The 26,376-nt window shown below is 39.5% G+C and overlaps 1 protein-coding gene across 1 annotated transcript in view; it reads right to left on the bottom strand.

Annotated features, from left to right (window-relative positions):
* The window catches only part of APAF1 (apoptotic peptidase activating factor 1), a gene marked incomplete at its 3' end in the record, with an annotated part of 88,896 nt that extends 62,727 nt beyond the window's left edge, over positions 1-26,169 (bottom strand). The window contains exons 1-8 of the mRNA XM_082666383.1: positions 26,040-26,169; positions 23,037-23,210; positions 22,716-22,902; positions 21,857-22,054; positions 4,563-4,746; positions 2,476-2,588; positions 2,253-2,384; positions 40-278 (exon numbers count right to left, since the gene is read on the bottom strand). Coding sequence (XP_082522509.1) covers positions 40-278; positions 2,253-2,384; positions 2,476-2,588; positions 4,563-4,746; positions 21,857-22,054; positions 22,716-22,902; positions 23,037-23,174 — 1,191 coding nt within the window. The 5' untranslated portion in view covers positions 23,175-23,210; positions 26,040-26,169. The remainder of the gene's footprint in view (positions 1-39; positions 279-2,252; positions 2,385-2,475; positions 2,589-4,562; positions 4,747-21,856; positions 22,055-22,715; positions 22,903-23,036; positions 23,211-26,039) is intronic.
* Positions 26,170-26,376: the final 207 nt, after the last annotated feature.

The raw sequence follows: 26,376 nt of genomic DNA, 5'->3' as shown, positions 1-26,376 counted from the left end.
ACAATACCCAATGATAAAGATTGTTGGTCCTTCTATTACCTTCGTAGGCACCTTAACATCTTTCTGAAGGATGGAAAGATCTGTGTAATAATCTTTGATGTCTTCTCTGAGCATTTCAACACTTATAGACATGGCTTCATCCAAAGCCTCATAATCATAAGATGAAGATTTCCTTATCTTCTTAAATTGCTTATTCTGAAGTTGTCTGAGGTAGTACTCCCAGCGGTTGGGAAAATCTCGTAAAAGTGCACCAATTAAAGACACTACAAGAGGTGAACCTAAAAAATAAAAAAAGTCAGTGTTATTACGGTATCATTTCCAAATTACCACTAAGAATCAATTTATCCTCAAGAAAGAATTTCTGCCACATGCTATCCAAAGCTTTAAAATATTTATAACTCTTGCATTCACTTCAGGTACTTATTCTAAAGAAGTCATTAGAAATAAGAAATATTTCACTTAAGGATATTCATTACAGTATTTAAAATAGTGAAAAATCTTAAACAATAACAGGGAAATGACTGAATAAAGTATATCACAATATTATGCCACTGGTAAATTTTCAAAAGATATTTAATAGGGCTTCCCTGGTGGCGCAGTGGTTGAGAGTCCGCCTGCCGATGCAGGGGACACAGGTTCGTGCCCTTGTCCGGGAAGATCCCACATGCCGCGGACCAGCTAGGCCCGTGAGCCATGGCTGCTGAGCCTGCGCGTCCGGAGCCTGTGCTCCGCAATGGGAGAGGCCACAACAGTGAGAGGCCCGCGTACCGCAAAAAAAAAAAAACAAAACAAAAGATATTTAATAACATGGGAAAATGCTCAAGATTTGCTATTAAAAAGGGTAAGACTGAAAATTATATATACCATTATAATCTCAATATTTTTTTCAAGGTTTTATATGTCCTGAAAGACTAGGAGAAATACTCTCATGATGCTAATAATTATCAGATTATGGATAATTTCTATTTTTTCTTTTTAAGTGTTTCAAAATGCACATGCATCACCTTCATAATGAATACAAATCAAGTATTTTTTCCTAAGGTTGAGATACTTTTTAAAAGTCAATTAACTCAAAAACAAGTTTGATGGAAGAAAGAAAAACAAGAAACTATTTCCAAGCATTAACAATGATGGAAAAAATAATCTTAAGAGCTGATAGATTTGACTATATAAAATTTTAAATTTCTGTGTGTCAAAAAAATACTACAAATGAAATTAAAAGGCAGACACAACTAGAAGAAAAACAGTTGGAAAAAATATGACAAAAGGTTAATAGTTTCCATAGTTAGAGTGTCAAAAAATCAATGAAAAATACTTATATCACAAAAGTGAGTCAAGGATAATTTTTTTTAAATAAATTTATTTATTTATTTTTGGCTGCACTGGGTCTTCATTGCTGCACACAGGCTTTTCTCTAGTTGCTTCGAGCAGGGGCTACTCTTCGTTGTGGTGCACAGGCTTCTCATTGCGGTGGCTTCTCTTGTTGTGGAGCACAGGATCTAGGGGCACGGGCTTCAATAGTTGTGGCACACAGGCTCAGTAATTGTGGCTCGCAGGCTATAGAGCGCAGGCTCAGTAGTTGTGGCGCACGGGCTTAGTTGCTCCACAGCATGTGGAATCTTCCCACACCAGGGTTCGAACCCGTGTTCCCTGCATTGGCAGGTGGATTCTGAACTACTGTGCCACCAGGGAAGTCCAGGATAATTTCTTAAAATGCAATATTCAATAAAAAAGTTTAACTTCACTATTTAAAAATGCAAATTAAGAAGACAGCACCAGTTTTTACTTATCAAATTAGAACATTATTTTTATAAAATCCCAACCAGGGAATTCCCTGGCAGTCCAGTGGTTAGGACTCCATGCTTTCATTGTGGTGGCCCAAATTCAATCCCTGGTCAGGGAACTAAGATCCCAAAAGCCACGCATCACAGCCAAAAAATAAAATCCCAACCAAAAAAATTTTAAACTGTGACTCTCACTACATTTTTTATTCTTTGACAACAGAGGTCATGTCTTCATCTTACCCCTTTCATAACATACTGTGGGTGTTTGTTAAATATTATTTTAACTAAAGAATGAATACCAAAATATCACTATCCATGTAGGGTATCAGAGAGGAACCTAAAATACTAAATATTCTAGTAAAGTTTTTGGATGTTCATGTGTTAAACTGTTATGTTCATTAGCTTAACTTACAAAAGGGTAAATTAATATCTCTATAACCCCCTCATACACAAAATAAATAACTATACCTTTACATTCTTTTATAATACTGTGAGCTTGTTCTGGCAAATCTGCTTTCTTCATATTAACAAAAAGGGATAAAATTTCAAGTCCTTTTTCTTTTCCTAAACCACTCTCCACAGGGACTACATATTTAGGACCTGTGAAATCACAAGACATAGTAAGCAATTTGGTATGCCACATATTCAAATGTAACTGAATTATTATAAAAAGCAAATTAATAATCCTTACCCATTACTGAATCTGTAACGCTCTTGTCTCTGGTTGTAAGAAGAATCTGACACTGATTGTCAAAAGCTTTTAACACCCAAGGATCCCAAACATCATCCAAAATCAACAGAGACCTTAATAAGAAAAAACTGTATTGAGTCACTAATGACATTTATTTTAAACTTCCTTTAAAAAAAAGAGAATGCCACCAGTGTTTTCTTAAAATTTACAAAATTAAAAAAAAAATAGATGTCCATTTCATGGTTCTTTCTCTTTTCTTTGGTATCCCTTTCACAATATATCAATAAGGAAAAGAAAATTAGAGACTTTCCCTTCCTTCTACCCCAAATTACTGCATATTAAAGTTAAAGGACTTATAAAAAGAGAACTGTGTATACTTTATTATAAGTATTAGAAATAAGCCTCCTCGTGCCTAAAAAGAACTATCCAAGTAATGAGATTTTTCCAATTCAGTCTTTAAGCACCCAAACCAAGCAAGAACTGGGCTTAGGTTAGCATTAGAAAGCATCACAGAACAATGACAATATTTGACCATTTTACCTACAAAACTAGCAATTTCATATGTCCCAACCTAATTGAATGCACCAGCAAATATTACTTTTCACTTGGTACACTAGTGGGCTTTTTTTTCCATCCAAGAAATCAATTTGTTTACGCATAATGACAAAGAATCTGTGTGCTAATTCCTAATCAGCCCCTCCAAAAAACTTTTTTAAACTCGTCAGAACAAATGGAGAAAATAATACAACTAAAACCTGACAGTATAATTATACATTAGCGTTATTATCTGAAAGGCACACTACTTCTGTACACTACAAAAAAAGACTCTAGGAATATACACAGGCTGGAAAATTACAAAAACATAAACCAAAATGATGCTGAGAGAGAAACAAAATGACTTTATATGCCATGATCTGATACATCTGAGAGTGGTTACAATATTTTCCTACACAGGAATCATTTTTATTTTTGCAAAGAAAGTAGAACTAAGGAGAAGTTACTGATCAAGAAAAGAGGAAGTGGTTAGTGGTCTCAATCCCATTTCTCCAGGAAAATGGATACTAGTGACTATCAAGGGGAGGGGGAGATAACAGAGGGATCTGGAAGAGAAAGAAGCCAGAGAGAAGGGAGCTTGCCCTCCGTAATGAGTATCCATCATAATCACTAGGAGGTTTTTTCCCAAAATTATTCCTCTCACCCAATATTCTGATATGAATCCCCTTACCAATTTGGGGAAGCACTACCATAATCAGCCACTACTACACATGAAAGTATACAGCATCATCAGGTGCATGGGGGCAATAAAAAAAAATTCAGAGCCATTACCTAATTCTCACCCAATTTACTGTTATACTCGCAAGGAATGCTTTATTAATCTTTGTACTTGTAGCACTTGACCCAGAACCTGGCACGACACTCAATGTTGGTTAAATGAACAAATAAAATAGCTGTTAGGTGGCAGAAATCAAATTGTTGACTAAATCCCTTAACTCTTAACAAAGATAGCAACTAAGCTGCTGCCTCCCTTTGGCTAATGAAAACTGTGATATAGCTGACAACAGTGCCGGGCACATAATTATAATGGCATTTATTTAATAAATTAATTAATTATTGAAATAAACAAAACAAACTCTTAAAGTACTTGGAAGTAGAAGAGTTACGTGTATACCCAAAAAGTAAGAGAACACAGCAGAAGGGTCCCTTTAAATAAATAATCCTTCCTGACTCAGTCTTTTACAAGTTGCCTGCATGCATTTATTCTGTCTCTTGTTCTGTGTTAATCTATTAGAAATAATGTATTCAAGGTAAAAAGTCTGCATCTTTTAACAAAAACCATTCACCAACTCACCTACTTAAGAAATATTTCTTGAGAGCCTACAATGGCACACAAGAGAGAATTGGCATGTACAATGCAAAGGTCAGTGGCAGACACTTTTTTTTAATACAAGAGAGAGGAAGAGCAGGAAGGCAATGGTTCTTTCTTAGACCCTCTACCCAACAGCAAGAAAAGGCTATGATGTTCTCAAGATGTCAGTAGTTAAGTCTCACTGGGACTTCATACACCAAATAAGTATAACCATCTGTACCTTGGATGTTTGCGCAGCATCAGAATGCGGAGACGGTCTTTAGCTTCTTCAATATTAAGTGGAAGCCTCTGGGAGAAATTCTCATCCTGATCCAACCGTGTGCAAAGATTCTGCAGTTTCATCAGAAGCCCAGATTTGTCTTGTTTCCCAACTGAAACCCAATGCACACCCCCTGGGAAACAAACTGGTGAGGAAAAGAATAAATTTAAGGCCTTTGAACAGCTGCCCTCCTTTGAAAGAGGAGGAAAGATTTGTTCCAATCTTCAATCTCATCACATCTTCAAACTTCTCTTGATTCAGAGTATATATGTTGCTTGTAGGGTTATTATTGAGCTTTATAGCCCAAATCTAAGAAAAGTTGCAGATGTGAAGAAACTGAAGTATGGAGTTAATCTGCTGCTTATCAGTGAAATCTCACCAAACAAAATTTCACAATCTTTATCTTATGTCATCAATGATCACTGTACAACAGTTTCTCAACCTAAGCACTCTGCACATTTGGGGCCAGATAATTCTTTGTTGTGAGGGACTGTCCTGTGCATTATAGGATATTTAACAGCCTCCCTGGCCTCTATCCACTAGATGCTAGTAGCATTTTCCCTCCCCAGTTACGACAACCAAAAATGTCTCTAAACTCTGTCACATGTCCCCTGAGGGGCTAAATCACCTCTGAGAACCACTCATGTCCAGGAACACATAAGTCACTCATTATGGTTCCCATACACTGACTTAAAAGTAAGAAGTTAGGTTCAAGTCTGGCTCTACTGCTTATTAGCTATTGTATCTTTAGCAAATAACCTGTCTCATTTATTATACCAGAATAAGACTGTTTACCCCCACCTATTTCAGGGTTACTGTGAGAAATTAATAATATAAAATATGTGGTTTTGCTATGCTAAATGTAAAGGGTTATAACCGACAGAATTATTAGTGATATGGATCTGAGAGCACCTTACAAATATTAAGCTTTGAACTAGTAAGCATTATATAACAACAGACATTATTATTACTGTTACTGTCAACTTTCATCATCATTTTTGTTAATCAAGCCACAGCATATAGCATATCTTAAAATACACATTTTTACATACATATTATCGGAACCAAAAATCTTAAGCTTTCATAGACTATACGTAATCAGCTCTATATAGATATAAAAAAAGTAAGAGGGGTCCCTATGTATAAAATATGGGGAGGGACTTCCCTGGTGGTGCAGTGGTCAAGAATCCACCTGCCAATGTAGGGGACAGGGGTTCGAGCCCTGGTCCAGGAAGATCCCATATGCCACAGAGCAACTAAGCCCATGCCCCACAACTACTGAGCCTGCACACCACAACTACTGAATCCCGTGTGCCACAACTACTGAAGCCCACGCACCTAGAGCCCATGCTCTGCAACAAGAGAAGCCACTGCAACAAAAAGCCTGCGCACCCCAATGAAGAGTAGCCCCCACTTGCCACAACCAAAGAGCCCACACGCAGCAACGAAGATCCAATGCAGCCAAAAAAATTAATGAATAAAAATTTAAAAATAAATAAATAAAATATGGGGAACAGCAGCATTAGATCAGACCAGTGGCATTAACCATAAAGATTTATATTATATGATCATAAATGTATGAGAAAAAGCAAAAAATAGATACAAAGATAAATGAGTTTTATTACACCAAAGGGCAACTTATTTACTGACATTCACAAATAATTAAGTACAAAAAGAAATCACTATTTTAAAAATGTAATCATCTAAAAGAAATATTTGTATATATGCACAAAGATCTTCTTATGACAGACATTTATTGAACACTTTCCTAAGAGTTCTACATATTAATCTACATTTAATCCCCAGAGTAGACTATCAAGCAGATACCATTATCATCCCCATATTACAGATGAGGAAACTGAGGTACAGAAAGGTTGAATCCCAGAGCTGGGATTCAAACATCCAGTGTCAATGCTCTACTTCTAAACTATTCTGCCTCCACAGGATATTCACCACAGCACTGTCTACAACAGGAAAAAACTGGAAACAACCTGCAATGTCCATCTTAATCTCTTCTTCCACTGCAGGCTTCCAAAGCCTAAGGCAGGCCCAACTGAGGAAGAGGAGAACATTATATATAAGTGAAATTTAGCGTATTAAATAGAACTTGACTTTTTTTTTTTCTTTGGCCACACCACGCAGCTTGTGGTATCTTAGCTCCCTGACCAGGGATCGAATTCAGGTCCACAGCAGTGAAAGCCCAAGTCTTAACCACTGGACCCCCAGGGAATTCCCAGGACCTGACACTTTAATTAGTGAAATGACCTGGATACTCTGAACCTATACAAGGCCAGGGAAAGAATCAGGCCCAGAGAAGAGTTTAGAGCAGGCAACGAAGGAAAAGAGTAAAGTTGTTTTCTTTTTTTTTTTTTTTTTTGCGGTACACGGGCCTCTCACTGTTGTGGCCTCTCCCGTTGCGGAGCACAGGCTCCGGATGCACAGGCTCAGCGGCCATGGCTCACGGGCCCAGCCGCTCCGTGGCATGTGGGATCTTCCCGGATCGGGGCACGAACCCATGTCCCCTACATCGGCAGGGGGACTCTCAACCACTGCGCCACCAAGGAAGCCCTAAAGTTGTTTTCTGATTACACCCTACAAACCCCAATGCAATGGTTACACATCCACTAAATGAACCTAGTAAAACTGCCAAGGTTTATGATCATGAATTTAAATTGGAACTCAGTTGGGTGATTTCTTCAGCAAGGAGAAAGGAAGTAATGTCTGGATGAAGCAATGAGGATCAAGAAGAATACCTATTCCATCTCCTAGCAATAGAGAAGGAATCATCTTTCACCCAAGATAAGGACAGACCTAAAGAGTGAAGAATATACGCTGAGGAGCAATTAAATAATGGGCAATAAAAATCTAGGCCCAAACCTAAGAGGGGGCTGATGGGATAAACAGTGAGGATATTAGGGAATTAAGGGATAAGCCCTCACAGGTCAGAAAACTGTAGTGAACTCAAAAAATAGAATAGATGGAGGTAGGCAAAGAGTAGTATAGAATGTTTAACATCAAGATTTCAAAACCGGTATCGTTTCTGGTAATGCCATGGGCCGGGATCCAGCCTGTGATCAGTGAATTATATGGCTGAAGGGGAGTGAAGAAAATGGTCACTGCAGATAAAGAAGTCAAGAAACTGAGAGGCCAAGTTTTTGGATGACGCATCCACATAGATATCAAAATTACTAAGAGGGCCAACAGGAGAAGGCCTTAAATTTATAACTAAGAACTCCAATCATCAATGAATGAGAGGGCAATAACATAACAGGGAAAGATTAGAAAAATGAACCTCAAAGGACAAAGAATTTAGCTGGAGAAGGAAGTATTAATGGCCTGGACGAGGCAACAGAGAGCAAGGACAGCATCCATCCATTTCCTGGTGCTGAAATATGTGGAACAGAAAGGGAAAAAAGTTGCCACACCACTGAAGGAGGCTATGGAGAAGGTGGTATCCTCAAGGAACTGCCCAGTTTCACGTAAGGCAAGGAGGCAAATATTCTAAGAAGGGCTGATGATATAGAGGAGCCTCCTGATCACAGAGGAGTCTAGAAGGTATAGCAAAGGCTTGGGAATGAGGGGAGGGGACCTAGATCAGAATTTAGCAATGAACTGAGTAGTAACTACAAGAGAATCTAAAAGATAACAAATGACCAAGAACTTCCCTGTGGTCCAGTGGGTAAGACCCCGTGCTCCCAATGCAGAGGGCCTGGGTTTGATCCCTGGTTGGGGAACTAGAGCCCGCATGCATGCCACAACTAAGAAGCCTGCGTGCCACAACAAAGACCCGGCACAGCCAAAATAAATAGATAAATATTTTTTGAAAACACAAATGACCAGAAGAAATAGAACTCTGCAGTAAGTGAGGTAAGGCAAGGCCGTGAAGCATGGTTTGATGACCAGTGCCAATGTCTTAGAAGAAGGTAAACAAGCCCTACTCTATTCCTGAAAGCTTCCTGACGTTCTCTAGGCTTGCTTCAGGTTGAGTCAGCACTTATGGAACAGTAAATCCGTGAGGCTTCACTTACTTTGACTATGTTACTTTTAGCTATGTTCTCTGTGTATACATGATTGTAAATGCACAGGAAAAAGTTTGGAAAAACTCACTCTAAACTGTTAACCATGACTACCACTGGTGACGAATTTAGGAGAAAGAACAGAAGGGCAAATGGAAAGAACTTTACTTCTTTTTAAATGAAGATACTACAACTGTTATGTAAAAAACACAGTTTTAAAATACCTGTTGCTCCTGAAGTGTTATTTTTTAATTTGCACTTTCTATTTAAGATTTTCTAAAATCATCCCAGGATTAAAGACAAGGCAAAGAAAGTATCCTGATACAACTAGCTAATGAATTTTTCAGATTTAAATTTAAGTATCAAGCGAGGAACCAAGATGGCAGAGTAGAAGGACGTGCTCTCACTCCCTCTTGTGAGAACACCAGAATCACAACTAGCTGCTGGCCAATGATCGACAGGAAGACACTGGAACTCACCAAAAAAGATACCCCACATGCAAAGACAAAGGAGAAGCCACAATGAGATGGTAGGAGGGGCACAATCACGGTAAAATCAAATGCCATAACTGGTGGGTGGGTGACTCACAGACTGGAGAACACTTACACCACAGAAGTCCACCCACAGAAGTCCACCCACTAGAGTGAAGATTCTGAGCCCCACGTCAGGCTTCCCAACCTGGGGGTCCGGCAATGGGAGGAGGAATTCCCAGAGAATCAGACTTTGAAGCCTAGCGGGATTTGATTGCAGGTCTCTGACAGGACTGGGGGAAACAGACACTCCACGCTTGGAGGGCACACACAAAGTAGTGTGCACATCAGGACCCAGGGGAAGGAGCAGTGACCCCAGGGGAGACTGAACCAGACCTACCTGCTAGTGTTGGAGGGTCTCCTGCAGAGGTGGGGGGGGGGGTGGCTGTGGCTCACCGTGAGGACAAGGACACTGGTAGCAGAAGTTCTGTGAAGTACTCCTTGGCTTGAGCCCTCCCAGAGTCTGCCATTAGCCCCACCAAAAAGCCCCTGGTAGGCTCCAGTGTTGGGATGCCTCAGGCCAAACAACCAACAGGGAGGGAACCCAGCCCCACCCATCAGCAGACAAGTGGATTACAGTTTTACTGAGCTCCGCCCACCAGAGCAACAGCCAGCTCTACCCACCACAGGTCCCTCCCATCAGGAAATTTACACAAGACTCTTAGATAGCCTCATCCACCAGAGGGCAGACAGCAGAAGCAAGAAGAACTACAATCCTGCAGCCTGTGGAACAAAAACCACATTCACAGAAAGATAGACAAGATGAAAAGGCAGAGGGCTATGTACCAGATGAAGGAACAAGATAAAACCCCAGAAAAACAACTAAGGGAAGTGGAGATAAGCAACCTTTCAGAAAAAGAATTCAGCATAATGATAGTGAAGATGATCCAGGACCTCAGAAAAAGAATAGAGGCAAAGATCGAGAAGAGGCAAGAAATGTTTAACAAAGACCTAGAAGAATTAAAGAACAAACAAACAGAGATGAACAATACAGTAAATGAAATGAAAGATACACTAGAAGGAATCAATAGCAGAATAACTGAGGCAGAAGAATGGATAAGTGACCTGGAAGACAAAATGGTGGAATTCACTGCTGAAGAACAGAATAAAGAAAAAAGATTGAAAAGAAATGAAGACAGCCTAAGAGGCCTCTGGGACAACATTAAATGCAACAACATTTGCATTATAGGGGTCCCAGAAGGAGAAGAGAGATAGAAAGGACGAGAGAAAATATTTGAAGAGATGATAGGCAAAAACTTCCCTAACATGGGAAAGGAAATAGCCACCCAAGTCCAGGAAGCACAGCAAGTCCCATACAGGATAAACCCATGGAGAAACACGCCAAGACACACAGCAATTAAATTAGCAAAAATTAAAGACAAAGAAAAATTCTTGAAAGCAGCAAGGGAAAAATGACAAATAACATACAAGGGAACTCCCATAAGGTTAACAGCTGATTTCTCAGCAGAAACTCTACAAGCCAGAAGCGAGTGGCATGATATACTTAAAGTGATGAAAGGGAAGAACGTACAACCAAGATTACTCTACCCAGCAAGGATCTCATTCAGATTCAATGCAGAAATCAAAAGCTTTACAGACAAACAAAAGATAAGAGAATTCAGCACCACCAAACCAGCTCTACAACAAATGCTAAAGGAGCTTCTCTAAGTGGGAAACAAAAGAGAAGAAAAGGACCTACAAAAACAAACTGAAAACAATTAAGAAAATGGTCATAGGAACATACATATCAATAATTACCTTACACGTGAATGGATTAACTGCTCCAACCAAAAGACACAGGCTTGCTGAATGGATATAAAAACAAGAACCAGGGCTTCCCTGGTGGTGCAGAGGTTGAGAGTCCGCCTGCCGATGCACGGGACACGGGTTCGTGCCCCAGTCCGGGAAGATCCCACATGCCGCAGAGCAGCTGGGCCCGTGAGCCATGGCCGCTGAGCCTGCACGTCCGGAGCCTATGCTCCGCAACGGGAGAGGCCACAACAGTGAGAGGCCCACATACCGCAAAAAAAAAAAAAAACAAGAACCCTATATATGCTATCTACAAGAGACCCACTTCAGACCTAGGGACATTACAGACTGAAAGTGAGGGGGTGAAAAAAGATATTCCATGCAGATGGAAATCAAAAGAAAGGTGGAGTAGCAATACTCATATCACATAAAATAGACTTTAAAATAAAGAATATTACAAGAGACAAAGAAGGACACTACATAATGATCAAGGAATCAATCCAAGAAGAAGATATAACAATTATAAATATATATGCACACAACATAGGAGCACCTCAATACATAAGGCAACTGCTAACAGCTATAAAAAAGGAAATCGACAGTAACACAGTAATAGTGGGGGACTTTAACACCCCACTTACACCAATGGACAGATCATCCAAAATGAAAATAAATAAGGAAACAGAAGCTTTCAATGACACAACAGACCAGATAGATTTAATTGATATTTATAGGACATTCCACCCAAAAACAGTAGATTACACTTTCTTCTCAAGTGCACAAGGACTATTCTCCAGGATAGATCACATCTTGGGTCACAAATCAAGCCTCAGTAAGTTTAAGAACTGAAATCTTATCAAGCATATTTTCGGACCACAACACCATGAGATTAGAAATGAATTACAGGGAAGAAAACATAACAAACACATGGAGGCTAAACAATACATTACTAAATAACCAACAGAACACTGAAGAAATCAAAGAGGAAATCAAAAAATACCTAGAGACAAATGACAGTGAAAACACGATGATCCAAAGCCTATGGGATGCAGCAAAAGCAGTTCTAAGAGGAAAGTTTATACCTATACAAGCCTACATCAAGAAACAAGAAAAATCTCAAATAAACAATCTAACTTTACACCTAAAGAAACTAGAGAAAGAAGAACAAAACCTAAAGTTAGCAGAAGGAAGGAAATCATAAAGATCAGAGCAGAAATACATGAAATAGAAACAAACAATAGCAAAGATCAAAAAAATAAAAGCTGGTTCTTTGAGAAGATAAACAAAATTGATAAACCATTAGCCAGACTCATCAAGAAAAAGAAGGAGAGGACTCAAATCAATAAAATTAGAAATGAAAAAGGAGAACAACAGACACCACAGAAATACAGAGCATCCAAAGAGACTACTACAAGCAACTCTACGCCAATAAAATGGACAACCTGGAAGAAATGGACAAATTCTTAGAAAGGTAAAACCTTCCAAGACTGAACCAGGAAGAAATTGAAAATATGAACAGACCAATCACAAGTAATGAAATTGAAACTGTGATTAAAAATCTTCCAACAAACAAAAGTCCAGGACCAGATGGCTTCACACGTGAATTCTATCAAACATTTAGAGAAGAGCTAACACCCATCCTTCTCAAACTCTTCCAAACAATTGCAGAGGAAGGAACACGCCCAAATTCATTCTATGAGGCCACCATCACCCTGATACTAAAACCAGACAAAAATACTACAAAAAAAGAAAATTACAGACCAATATCACTGATGAATATAGATGCAAAAATCCTCAACAAAATACTAGCAAACAGAATCCAGCAACACATTAAAAGGATCATACACCATGATCAAGTGGGATTTATCCCAGCGATGCAAGAATTCTTCACTATATGCAAATCAATCAATGTGATACACCATATTAACAAATTGAAGAAGAAAAACCATATGATCATCTCAATAGATGAAGAAAAAGCTTTTGACAAAATTCAACACCCATTTATGATAAAAACTCTCCAGAAAGTGGGCATAGAGGGAACCTACCTCAACATAATAAAGGCCATATACAACAAACCCACAGCAAACATCATTCTCAATTTTGAAAAACTGAAAGCATTTCCTCTAAGATCAGGAACAAGACAAGAATATCCACTCTCACCGCTATTACGCAACATAGTTTTGGAAGTCCTAGCCATGGCAATCAGAGAAGAAAAAGAAATAAAAGGAATACAAATTGGAAAAGAAGAAGTAAACTGTCACTGTTTGCAGATGACATGATACTATACATAGAGAATCCTAAAAACTACTAGTGCTAATCAATCAGATTAGCACTGATTGATTACCACCAGAAAACTACTAGTGCTAATCAATCAATTTGGTAAAGTTGCAGGATACAAAGCTAATGCACAGAAATCTCTTGCATTCCTATACACTAATGATGAAAAATATGAAAGAGAAATTAAGGAAACACTCCCATTTACCATTGCAACAAAATGAATAAAATACCTAGGAATAAACCTACCTAGGGAGAAAAAAGACCTGTATGCAGAAAACTGTAAGACGCTGATGAAAGAAATTAAAGATGATACCAACAGATGGAGAGATATACCATGTTCTTGGATTGAAGAATCAATATTGTGAAAATGACTATACTACCCTAAGCAATCTACAGAATCAATGCAATCCCTATCAAATTACCAATGGCATTTTTTACAGAACTAAAATAAAAATTCTTGAAATTTGTATGGAGACACAAAAGACCCCGAATAGCCAAAGCAGTCTTGAGGGAAAAAAACAGAGCTGGAGGAATCAGACTCCCTGACTTCAGGCTATACTACAAAGCTATAGTAATCAAGACAATACGGTACTGGCACAAGAAAAGAAATATAGATCAATGGAACAGGATAGAAAGGCCAGAGATAAACCCATGCACCTATGGTCAACTAATCTATGACAAAGGAGGCAGGGATATACAAAGGAGAAAAGACAGTCTCTTCAATAAGTGGTGCTGGGAAAACTGGACAGCTACATGTAAAAGAATGAAATTAGAACACTCCTTAACACCATACACAAAAATAAACTCAAAATGGATTCGAGACCTAAATGTAAGACCAGACACTATAAAACTCTTAGAGGAAAACACAGGAAGAACACTCTTTGACATAAATCACAGCAAGATCTTTTTTGATCCACCTCCTAGAGTAACAGAAATAAAAACAAAAATAAACAAATGGGACCTAATGAAACTTAAAAGCTTTTGCACAGCAAAGGAAACCATAAACAAGATGAAAAGAAGACCCTCAGAATGGGAGAAAATAATTGCAAATGAATCAATGGACAAAAGATTAATCTCCAAAATATATAAACAGCTCATGCAGCTCAATATTAAAGAAACAAACAACCCGATCCAAAAATGGGCAGAAGACCTAAATAGACATTTCTCCAAAGAAGACATACAGATGGCCAAGCACATGAAAAGCTGCTCAACATCACTAATTATTAGAGAAATGCAAATCAAAACTACAGTGAGGTATCACCTCACACCAGTTAGAAAGGACATCATCAGGGCTTCCCTGGTGGCGCAGTTGTTGAGGGTCCGCCTGCTGATACAGGGGACACGGGTTCGTGCCCCAGTCCGGGAGGATCCCACGTTGTCGCGGAGCGGCTGGGCCCGTGAGCCATGGCTGCTGAGCCTGTGCATCCAGAGCCTGTGCTCTGCAACGCGAGAGGCCACAGCAGTGAGAGGCCCATGTACCGCAAAAAAAAAAAAAAGAAAAAAAAAAGTGTGGGCTTCCCTGTTGGCGCAGTGGTTGAGAGTCCGCCTGCCAATGCAGGGGACACAGGTTCGTGCTCCGGTCCGGGAAGATCCCACATACTGCGGAGCGGCTGGGCCCGTGTGCCATGACAGCTGAGCCTGTGTGTCCGGAGCCTGTGCTCCGCAACGGGAGAGGCCACAACAGTGAGAGGCCCGCGTACCGCAAAAAAAAAAAAAAAAAAAAAAGAAAGGGCATCATCAGAAAATCTACAAACAACAAATGCTGGAGAGGGTGTGGAGAAAAGGGAAACTTCTGGTGGGAATGTAAATTGATACAGCCACTATGGAGAACAGTATGGAGGTTCCTTAAAAAACTAAAAATAGAATTACCATATGATCCAGCAATCCCACTACTGGGCATATACCCAGAGAAAACCATATTTCAAAAAGACACATGCACCCCAATGTTCACTGCAGCACTATTTACAATAGCCAGGTCATGGAAGCAACCTAAATGCCCATCGACAGACGAATGGAGAAAGAAGATGTGGTACATACATACAATGGAATATTACTCAGCCATTAAAAGGAACAAAGTTGAGTCATTTGTTGAGACGTAGATGGATCTAGAGACTGTCATACAGAGTGAAGTAAGTCAGAAAGAGAAAAACAAATATCGTATATTAACGCATGTATGTGGAACCTAGATAAATGGTACAGATGAACCAGTTTGCAGGGCAGAAGTTCAGACACAGATGTAGACAACAAACGTATGGACACCAAGGCGGGGAAAGCCATGGGGGGATGGGGATGGTGGTGTGCTGAATTGGGAGATTGGGATTGACATGTATACACTGATGTGTATAAAACTGATGACTAGGGCTTAGCTGGTGGCGCAGTGGTTGAGAGTCCGCCTGCTGATGCAGGGGACACGGGTTCGTGCCCCGGTCCGGGAAGATCCCACATGCTGCGGAGCGGCTGGGCCCGTGAGCCATGGCCGCTGAGCCTGCACGTCCAGAGCCTGTGCTCCACAACTGGAGAGGCCACAACAGTGAGAGGCCCGCGTACCGCCAAAAAAAAAAAAAAAAAAAAAAAAAAAACTGATGACTAATAAGAACCTGCTGTATAAAAAAATAAATAAAACAAAACTCAAAAATTCAAAAAATAAATAAAAATAAATTTAAGTATCTATTATCTACAGTATAAAAGGTCTTTCTCTCCTAAATTTAAAACTAAATTAGGGCATTATTAACATACGCAAGAAAAATAAAACATTATTAGCTTTAAAAAGAAAGACAAAAAGCCCAAAAGACCAACTGATCTGCAAATCTCCTACCATCACAGTAAGACAGTTAAATACAGAAGCATTAATTTTGCATTTCAGAAAGAATCTAAACATCTTGACTATGGGCACAAGAGGGAGCAATTTAGCCTTGAATGAGGCTTGTACCTATAATTTCATTCAGAGAAACTTAATCAGAGGAAAATTGCCTTTATTCAGAGAAAATTAACCCCTCCTACTTTCACATGAGGTTTATGCAGGTAGCAATTAATAATCTAACAGCATCAAGGAAATCTTGGGAAAGAAGGAAGCAAATAGGTAGACAGCCTCTGAAGAAAACTTTCATACTTTAAAAACTCAGCACTTAAATAAAATTGTATGAATGGTTTAAAAATACATCAACTCTTTATAATTTCCCTAAATAAATAAATAAAGGGTTGAACTTTCAAAAGGAAAGTGGGTTTCCTAAAAATGTATAGGCATAAGTAGTTAAGAACTTAATAGTATTTTTTTTTTTTTTTTGCTGTAGGTATGTGATTTATTTTATTCTTGAAGAATCCTTCCAAAAATGTTAATCAAAATAAGAACAAAAAGCCTCGGGCATGAAAAAAAAATATGGAACGCTTCACGAATTTGCGTGTCATCCTTGTGCAAGGATTAGGGGCCATGCTAATCTTCTCTGTATCATTCCAATTTTAGTATATGTGCTGCCGAAGCAAGCACTTAATAGTATTAATTTACACCAAACATCGTTCTAAGATAACAAAATTTCTGTAGGAACACAGTTTTAATGAAGTTTGTAACCCATACAGTTACCCACTTACAAAAGAAAAAAAAAGGTTTTATACTACAATTAAACAGCAAAAATCTAATATTCCTATATTTTAGAATGGAAATGAACTCCAGAGATTAAAATTCATCTTTAGGGGGACTTCCCAGGCAGTCCAGTAGTTAAGACTCCACGCTTCCACTGCAGGGGGCACGGGTTCAATCCCTGGTCAGGGAACTAAGATCCTGCATGCCATGCAGCACGGCCAAAAAAAAAAAAATTTTTTTTCTTTAGGAAAGTATCTACTCTTGAACTAGTGGATATACAAAAGCAGACTCCAAATAGATTAAAAAGCTAAATATGGGGCTTCCCTGGTGGTGCAGTGGTTAAGAATCTGCCTGCCAATTCAGGGGACACAGGTTTGAGCCCTGGGCCGGGAAGATCCCACATGCCGCGGAGCAACTAAGTCTGTGCGCTACAACTACTGAGCCTGCACTCTAGAGCCTGCGAGCCACAACTACTGAAGCCCACACGCCTAGAGCCCATGCTCTGCAACAACAGAAGCCACTGCAGTGAGAAGCCCGCGCACGGCAACCAAGAGTAGCCCCCGCTCGCCACAACTAGAGAAAGCCTGAGTGTAGGAACCAAGACCCAACGCAGCCAAAAATAAAATAAATTTATTTTTTAAAAAAGCTAAATATGAATGGTAAGACTATAATAGGACTACTTAAGAAAATTCAGGAAACACAAATTAGAAGGCAAAAAAATTAATTTGACTACATCAAAATTAAAGATTTCTATCAAGGACATCCAGGACAAAATTAATACAGATAATATAAGGAGAAAGTATTTACCAAGTCTAAAAGCAACAAGCCCTACTATCTAGAATATATAAGAAACTCCTAAAAAGCAACAAAATGGAAAAACCGACAAATGTTATCAACAAAATTTATAAACAAGGAAACCCAAAAGCCTAAAAAGCTTATGAAGAAATGGTCAAACTCAAGTTATCAGAGAAATGCAAATTAAAAGATATCACTTTACACCTGCTGGCCTGGCAAAAATTACAAAGCTGGATGATACCTAGTGTCACTAAAGAAGTGAGGATACAGGAGCCCTCACATGCTATTGATGGGAAGGCACAGATTGGAGGGCAATCAAATTTGATATTTATATATCCTGTAACTTAGAGATTCTGGTCCTAGCTACATATACTCAAGAAATTCTCATATCTGTAAAAGTTCAACCGAGCTTTGCTGGGGCAGCAAAGAGTTGGAGACAATCTATATATCTATTAACTAGGGAATGAACAATAAAATGTATTGGAGGTACCCCATGGAGGATAGCAATCAGGTGTAACAAATAATATGTACATACAACAAGGATAAATCTTAAAAACATAGTGTCAAGTGAGATAAGAAACAGAAGAAAATAATTAACACTTTAACATGTATGCAAATTTAAAATATTTACATATAAACAAACATTTTACAAGAAAACATACGTTACACATACATTTACAAAGAATATACAATAAATACATTAGAAAGATCGCCTATGGGGAGGTGTAATTCTGTGATTAAATATATATTTGGTTTTCATCACTCTTCCTGGCACACAGCTCTAAGATCCTTGTAATTTCCCATATAAGAAGAGCCTTAGGGGCATCTTTTGTTATACTATTTAGTTTTGTTCCTGAAATAGCTCCAGGGTATAAAAGTGAAATGGTGTCTTACATTATTCATATAACAAGCCCCTTTTAACCACACCTGAGTTTCTGTTAATAAAGTGATTTCTGAAAAGCCCCTAAATAACCTAAGGATAGGGGCTGGTTACCAGAGGAACCAACCCCTTGATTAGAGTTGGAACTTTCAGCCCCACCCTCCAGACCTCCAGAGGAGAGGGGAGTAAGTGGCTGGAGATTGAGTTCAATCACAATCAGCCAATGATTTAATCAATCATACCTACATAATGAATGAAGACTCCATAAAAAAACCAAAAGGGCAAGATTCACAGAGCATCTGGGTTGCTGAACACAAGGAGATGTAGGAAGAGTGATACATCCAAATTGGGCACGGAAGCTCTACACCCCTTCCCACATACGTGCCCCATGCATCTCTTCCATCTGGCTGTTCCAGAGTTTTATCCTTGTATAATAAACCAGTAATCTAATAAGTATAGTTGTCAGAAGCACAGGTAACAAACAACCTGGACTAGCAATTGGCATGTGAAGGGGTTAGGGGGCAGTCTTGTAGGACTGAACCCTTAACCTATGGGATCTGATGCTATCTCCAGGTAGATAGTTTCAGAAGTGAGTTAAATCACAGGACACCCAGCTCGTGTTGAAGAATTGCTGGATGTGTGGAAAACTCACACATCTGGTGTCAGAAATGAAGCAGTGTTGTAGTTGTGTAAAGGAAACACATAGGAGGAGTGTGTTTTCCTTTAGAGGAGGGAAATGAGAATGGGAAATTTTTAAAAGGAAATAAACACAGCAAGAAGCTAAGCCTTAGATAGACCTAATAGGATAATGGGCTATAAACTAAATATGATTTACTCAATCTTCCGTACTTGAGATCTCACAAAAGCTTATAAGGGATATGAATTAAGCTCATTATGCACTGGACAATTGCTAGTATCTCTGGCATTTTCTCAAAACAAAGTGGTGAAAATCTATTCCGAGACCACAATTCATACAATATGATTCCTGGCTAGTTAATTCCATAAGTTGTTGGTCAATTTTAACCCCTAAAATTGAAAATTCACCCCAATAATATAGAGCGATTAAAACTGATTTCAAGAGCACATTTTAACCCTATAAATTGGTATATTATAAATACATAGTTTAAAGGAAATTCATCACTATATTGAAAGGAAGACCATTTCTTCACACTAAAGAAATTTAAACCAATTTTATCCTGAAATATCCTTGGTGATCAACTTTGCAGGAGAGGGGAAAAAAAAAGTGAATAAATAAATAAATCCTTAGCCCTGAAATGTGCATGGCTCTGAGTCTCATGAAACTTCTCTACAATGACAAAGGAGAAAAACCAGGGCTTAGGAAATTAGGCCTACTTCTGACAAGAGTATGATCAATACTGTTAACAAGGGCTGTGAAGTATTAACTAAAACCAGGTGTGTACAATAGATGTGCCCTAGCCTCCAACTTTCTAAATCTCTCAGGTGCTGACTATTTACTCTATTCATTTTGTCATCTTGTCATAAACTATCTTTTTTTTTGCGGGCCTCTCACTGTTGTGGCCTCTCCCGCTGCGGAGCACAGGCTCCAGACGCACAGGCTCAGCGGCCATGGCTCACGGGCCCAGCCGCTACGCGGCCTGTGGAATCTTCCTGGACCGGGTCACAAACCCGTGTCCCCTGCATCGGCAGGCGGACTCTCAACCACTGTGCCACCAGGGAAGCCCGTCATAAACTACCTTAATTGGTGATTATATATTGTAAACACAAAAAAAGTTATTAAGCACTATAAGTCAGGAACTATCTTTTTAAGTTCCCCAGAAAATGGATGGAGGCAACCAAAGACTGAGGAAGCTATATAATATTCCTGATAGGGAATACCCTGAGAACCTACCAGACTCATTAGGGTCAACAGTACACCTGCCAAATGTCCTAAATCCTCTTCTGCACCATATGTCCTTCCCCACTCCAGTAACTACCCAATACCCTTCCCACCTTCTCTACTCTCCCATCCTTGCCTAGTCGGCCTTGCAAACTTCTTTCTATTCTTCCTTCAAACTCCAGCTAAAATGTCATTTCAGGAAGCCTGTCTTGTTCATTTTCTTCCCCCAGACAGAAAGCTTCCTTCCTTTGTTCTAACTTTGTACCTTATACTTGTTTCTACTGTTCAATTTATCACACATGATGTAATTTGTTTGTATGTCTGCCTCCCTTACCAGACCGTAAGTAAATTCCTTAGATGCACAGGCTTCTTTTTGAATCCCTTTTGCCCCAAAACAGTGCCAAGATCCATAATAGGTTCTCAAGTATTTATTGAATACATGAATATCTGAAGCAAGGGAAATCAGTTGCCAGATGTCACATGAATCTATAAAGCCTGCCTGCAAAAACCCATTGGTTGTTACAGTCAACTCACAATTTTTCTTTTTCTTGAGATTACACATAAGATAAACAAGTTACTAAAGATTTTTATTTTTAAAGATAAGTAACTGATAGAATTAATTGCGGAAATGGAATTAATAGTTTATTTAATACAGATGCCAAATACATGGGAGAATCTCCCACTGGGATGGTCCTTATTGGAACCAACTTTCCAACTATCTCCTTCCCTACAACACTCTGTGCCAAAACAGACACTCAACTGACAGGAAGCTGTAAGTCTAGTACTGTTGAAAGTCAGGGATACAAGCTGGACAACCTTTCAAGATACTTTGTCAACCCTACAATTCCCCCAATTATTAAGATACGAGGGAACTAGCTTCATTCCATTGATAATAAGTGCCATCTGGTAACACATGAATTTATTGGCCTGGCTAGTCAAGCCTGATTGTGACAGGCAGGGCAGAAAATAAAATTCAAATTCAATCACCTGTGGTAGGCAGAAAAATGCCCCCCCACCCCGCTCCCCCGCACCAGCCAATGATCTCCACAACATATTCCACAGAACTTGTAAATATATCACCTTACACAGCAAAAGGGACTTTGTAAATGCGATTAAATTAAGGATTCTGAGATGAGATAATCCTTGATTATCCAGTGGGGCCCATGTAATCACAAGGGCCCCTGTAAGAGGGAGGCAAGAAAGTCAGGGGAGGAGATGTGATGACAGAAGCAAAGACCAGAGAAGAGAGAAAGATTTGAAGATGCTATGCACTGCCAGCTTTGAAAATGGGGAAATGGACCATGAGTCAAGGAATGCAGGCCACCTCTAGAAGCTGGGAAATGCAAGGAAAAGGATTCTCCCTAGAGCCTCCAAAGGGAACTAAGCACTGCTGACACTTGGATTTTAGCTCAGTAAGAGCTATTTTTCTCTTCTGACCTCCAGAACTTCAAGATAATAAATTTGTGTTGTTTTAAGCCCCCAAAAGTTTTGGTAATTTATTACAGCAGCAACAGGAAACTAATGCAATGCCTAAACAATATCTTCTTAGCCAGCAATGGTAATCAAAACTTACCTTCTAAGAAAGAATGATCTCGAACAGCTTCTGCAGCTAATACAGACTTCCCACAACCTGCCATTCCATATATGGTGACCCATCCCGGTTCACCACTCAGTTTGAAGAGCTTCTGCTGAATTGCATTCACTAGTTTCCTCCTAGTAACAAAAACAACGGGCCTCTGTGGTACTCCACCTTCACACAGGACTGTCCTTACTGAAATCCAAAACAAAACAAGCATGAATGAAGAGAACTCTGAAATGGTTACTCAAGTAATACCATAAAAACCAAAGAGAGCAAGGCTGAGGTCTCAGCCTCAGAATTTCCAAGAGAAGTAAGAAAATGTGGCTAGCATATTAACTTCAACTTTGATTTCTCAGAACACCCAGAACAAAAGCAAACATATACCTCTCAAGATGACTAAAGACAATGAAAATCTCCATCTGTATCTGCCCTTACTCACCCTATTCCTCCCTGACTCTCCAATCTTTTTCTCATACTAAAAACTGAGAAGAGAGTGTAAAGGAAAGAATATGGAATTGCTTTCAAGAACACAGATTTCTAACGATTCTTATTCTTTCCTATGCTTAAACTTGATAAACACAAAACTGAAGAACTTAAATAAAGGACTATAAATTGCCGTATTATCTCTAAAAATTATGGTATGTATATTATTACCTCAGCAGTAGATAGTTCACTGGGCAAGGAAATGAGAGAGGTAACATAGATGCAAATAAAAATGTTTGAATTGGAAAACGATAATTTTTTCACATGCATGATTCAGGGAACTGATCAGTCTCTCTAGCAGATTTCATCTACAATAAGACAAAACTGCAGCAACAGAGCCTTTATGATAGAAAGTATCATGGATACAAACCATATGAAGTTATTCCAACTGAATCTTTGCCATTGGAAGAAGATATGACAGGAATGCCACGATGGAGAAGGTCGGCAAGATCTTTATACCCTTCGTGTAGCAGAGCATTGTAGAATGATATATAGGAATAATTATCTTTTTCAAGTATCGTTTTAATTAGCATAGCTGCTCGTTGCCGTTGGGTGGGCTAAAAAAAAAAAAGTAGTTTAGTATATACTACAAAGAATATATTTGCAACATAAATTAGTGGAGACCAGTACAAGTTTTGAAATAAATTCTAAAAATTTTTAAGAAAGCATAGACTGCCTCAGAAGGCTTTACCTCATTTTTTACTTTTTCCTCCTCCGACACTGTTAAAACTCCATCACTAATCATGTGATCCATGATGTAGGATGTTTTGACGTCCCTTTCCAGGGCTTCTCTATGTTGAAGCAAACAATTTCGAGCTTTTGCATCCATCCTCCCTCAAATTTTTCCTTCTCTGTCAACCATGAGCTACAGGCAAACATCAAAATATTTGTCAAGCCAATAAAGATATGAAAAGATGTATAACCTCATTGGTAATGAAAAATGTAAAGAAAATAAGACTTCTTTTGCAAAGTTTTTTTTTTTCCTATTTATTTAAACACAGTTTATTTAAACTCTTCTACGTGTCTGCCCACAGAAAGGAGGACGGAAGGGGGACGCCGAAAAGAAAACGAGCAGGCTGTCTGCACCGCCGGTCACTCTGTCCTCCCCTGGGCTTCATCTATGTCCTGGCTTTCCCCAGTGGACTTTCATCAGCCAGACATGCAAAGATTTTTTTTAAATAAACAAAATCTAATGCTTTCAAAGGTGTGAGGTAATGATTATTCTTTTAAGATACCTGAGGAGAGTACAAAGTGGATGCAACTTTTCTGGAAGGCTTATAAGGTAAGATGTGTTTAAAGTAAGCATTCTCTTTAACCCAGAAATCCCACTTCCAGGAATTTACCTCAGAGAGATACTCATATATGTATGCAAAAATATCCACAAAAAGGGTTAATAGAGAGTGTTTAGGTAAGATAAAAATATTAGAACTTAAATGCCCATCATTCGGAGTATGGATTAAAAAAATTAGAGTATGGGGCTTCCCTGGTGGCGCAGTGGTTGAGAGTCCACCTGCTGATGCAGGGGACACGGGTTCGTGCCCCGGTCTGGGAAGATCCCACATGCCGCGAAGCGGCTGGGCCGGTGAGCCATGGCCACTGGGCCGGCGCGTCCGGAGCCTGTGCTCCGCAACAAGAGAGGCCACAACAGTGAGAGGCCCACGTACCGAAAAAAAAAAAAAAAAAGACTCGGTACATAAGATGGAATATTATATAGCCATTTAAAATAAGACATCTCCATGTACTGACATGGAAAGGTGCTCATGACACGTCACTGATGGAAAAAAAATTTAAATATGATACCATGTATAGCACAAAATATGTGTTGGTCTCATATAAATGCATAGAGAGATGTTTAGAAGTCTGTTCAACAAAATGTTTGGGTTACTTCCAAGTAGCAAGATTTGGGGGGAATTTTCCCCCGTTCTTTTTTCTTCTTTTCTATACTCTTAATATTTTTTCAATACACATTATCATTTGTACAATTTTAAAACTTCCTTTAAGATTTTATAAACAATGGTCATACTAAAGTCCTAATATTTATAAACTACTTGATTTCTTTACCATCATTAAGACTAAATAGAGCGTTCTTGGTATTGAGTATTAGTGCTCACTCAAGATGAGTGTCAGCTGGTAGGTCTTCATTGGTAAACACATTTCTCATGTGCTTACTCCACTAATTTTTCAGCTGAGCTGCTAACTATGACAAAGCAACAGAAAATATCCTCTGATGTCATTTCTTAGAGTAGGAGGACACAAAGAATAATATTCTTCACAGTATAATACTCTAAGTTCCTAGCGACTTTATTTCAAATACGATGCAAATTTTTCAATAGGTATAAAACCCAGATCAGAACATTTTCAAGTTTTTAAACAGAATCTATCCAATGTAATACAGTGAGTGTCTAAATGTGTTTATTTATATACTCATTCAATAAACATTTGAGCCCCTCCTGTGTATCAGGCCCTGAATCTACAAAGATTAAATCATACCCCTGAAGGAATTCACAATCTTGTAGGAGAGTAAAATACAGATAATTATAATGTGATGTACTAAGCGCCAAGAGATAAGTACAAGTGATTTTGAGCACACAGAAGAGGAGCAATAATCGTTAAGCTTCATTAATCAGTAATCAATAATGACTATAAAAAGTACCACCGAATGTGTCACTTTCAAACACAGGTAAGTAGAGAATTTGCCTATGCTTGTCAAGGTTCACAAAATGCCCAGTACTGGCATGAAACTGATTGATAAAAGAAAAAGTTATGGTTAGGATCAAGGCTACGTTTTTAAATGTTAGTGTTTTTATGATCTCAAGTTAAACATAAAACGTCCCGGGCTTCCCTGGTGGTGCAGTAGTTAAGAACCCCCCCCCCCCGCCAGTGCAGGGGACACGGGTTCGAGTCCTGGTCCGGGGGAAATTCCACATGCCGCGGAGCAACTAAGCCCGTGCGACGCAACTACTAAGCCTGCGCTCTAGAGCCCGTGTTCCACAAGAGAAGCCACCGCAATGAGACGCCCACGCACAGCAACAAAGACCCAATGCAACCAAATATAATAAACTAATTACTTTTTTAAAAATCATATTAAAACATAAAACGTCCCTTAATTTTTCAGTAATAAAACTCTATTTAACAAAACAAAAATGAACTTTTTAGCTTTTGTCCAATAGCTAAGGCAATAGACACACTCTGACCATCTGAAACTAATTTCCAACTTTACCTAGCCCTATTAAAACCAAAGACGTTAAGTTTTATACGTTTTTTAACTCTGCACACATTTAGATATTCTGAACAAATTCTCAGTGTCCCACCTTCCGTAACCACATCAACATGTAAAGTCAGTACTCTCCAGGCTTGTGAAATATAAAGAACAGTTTCATCCAGGAAAACATTTCCTCTTTAGATAAGTTCACTTCCTGGTACAGTATCAGAATGATTAATAATAATTCCTTGACCCAGAATTCTGAGTCTCTAAAATCGACTACTGAACCTCCGAAGAACCGGGTTCGGGGAGAAAAGCGAGGCGCAAAGTTACCCAAACCTTCGCACCTGGGTCTTCACTGGGAAGAGAAGCCCTGAAGGGACAGACCGGAAAATCAAGGTAGGGGTGAGTGGAGGCAACGGGACTTCCAAAAGGAAATTTGGGGCTCGGGCCACAGCCCGGGGGCAGGTCGGGGCCTCACAGGTGTCTCACCTGGGCCTCCGCAGCCGGGGGGCTCCTGAAGACCCCCGGGAATCTCCGACCTGCGGAGGAGGCGTCACCCCCGCAGGCGGCCCACGCAGTCCCGGGGCGCCGAGGTGAGTATTCCAACCCAGACACAAAGGAAGGAGCGCCACTCGGACTGTCGTTCCTTCCCTCCCGCTGCGGCTGCACCCGGGCGGGAGCCCGGAGCCACTGCGGACGCCGCCGCGTCTACTTCAAGTCCTCGCGGGTCGCTGACAGCCCAGACGCCTCACCTCCGGCTCCCTCACCCCTTCTGCCCAGGAATAAAGCCAGCCTCTCCGCCTCAGGACCGTGGAGCAGTGAAAAC

The sequence above is a fragment of the Grampus griseus genome, assembly GCF_964374135.1.
Source record: "Grampus griseus genome assembly, chromosome: 11".
Taxonomy (NCBI): domain Eukaryota; kingdom Metazoa; phylum Chordata; class Mammalia; order Artiodactyla; family Delphinidae; genus Grampus; species Grampus griseus.
Note: the sequence above shows the minus strand (reverse complement) of the source record. Positions and strands in the feature narration are given on the sequence as shown.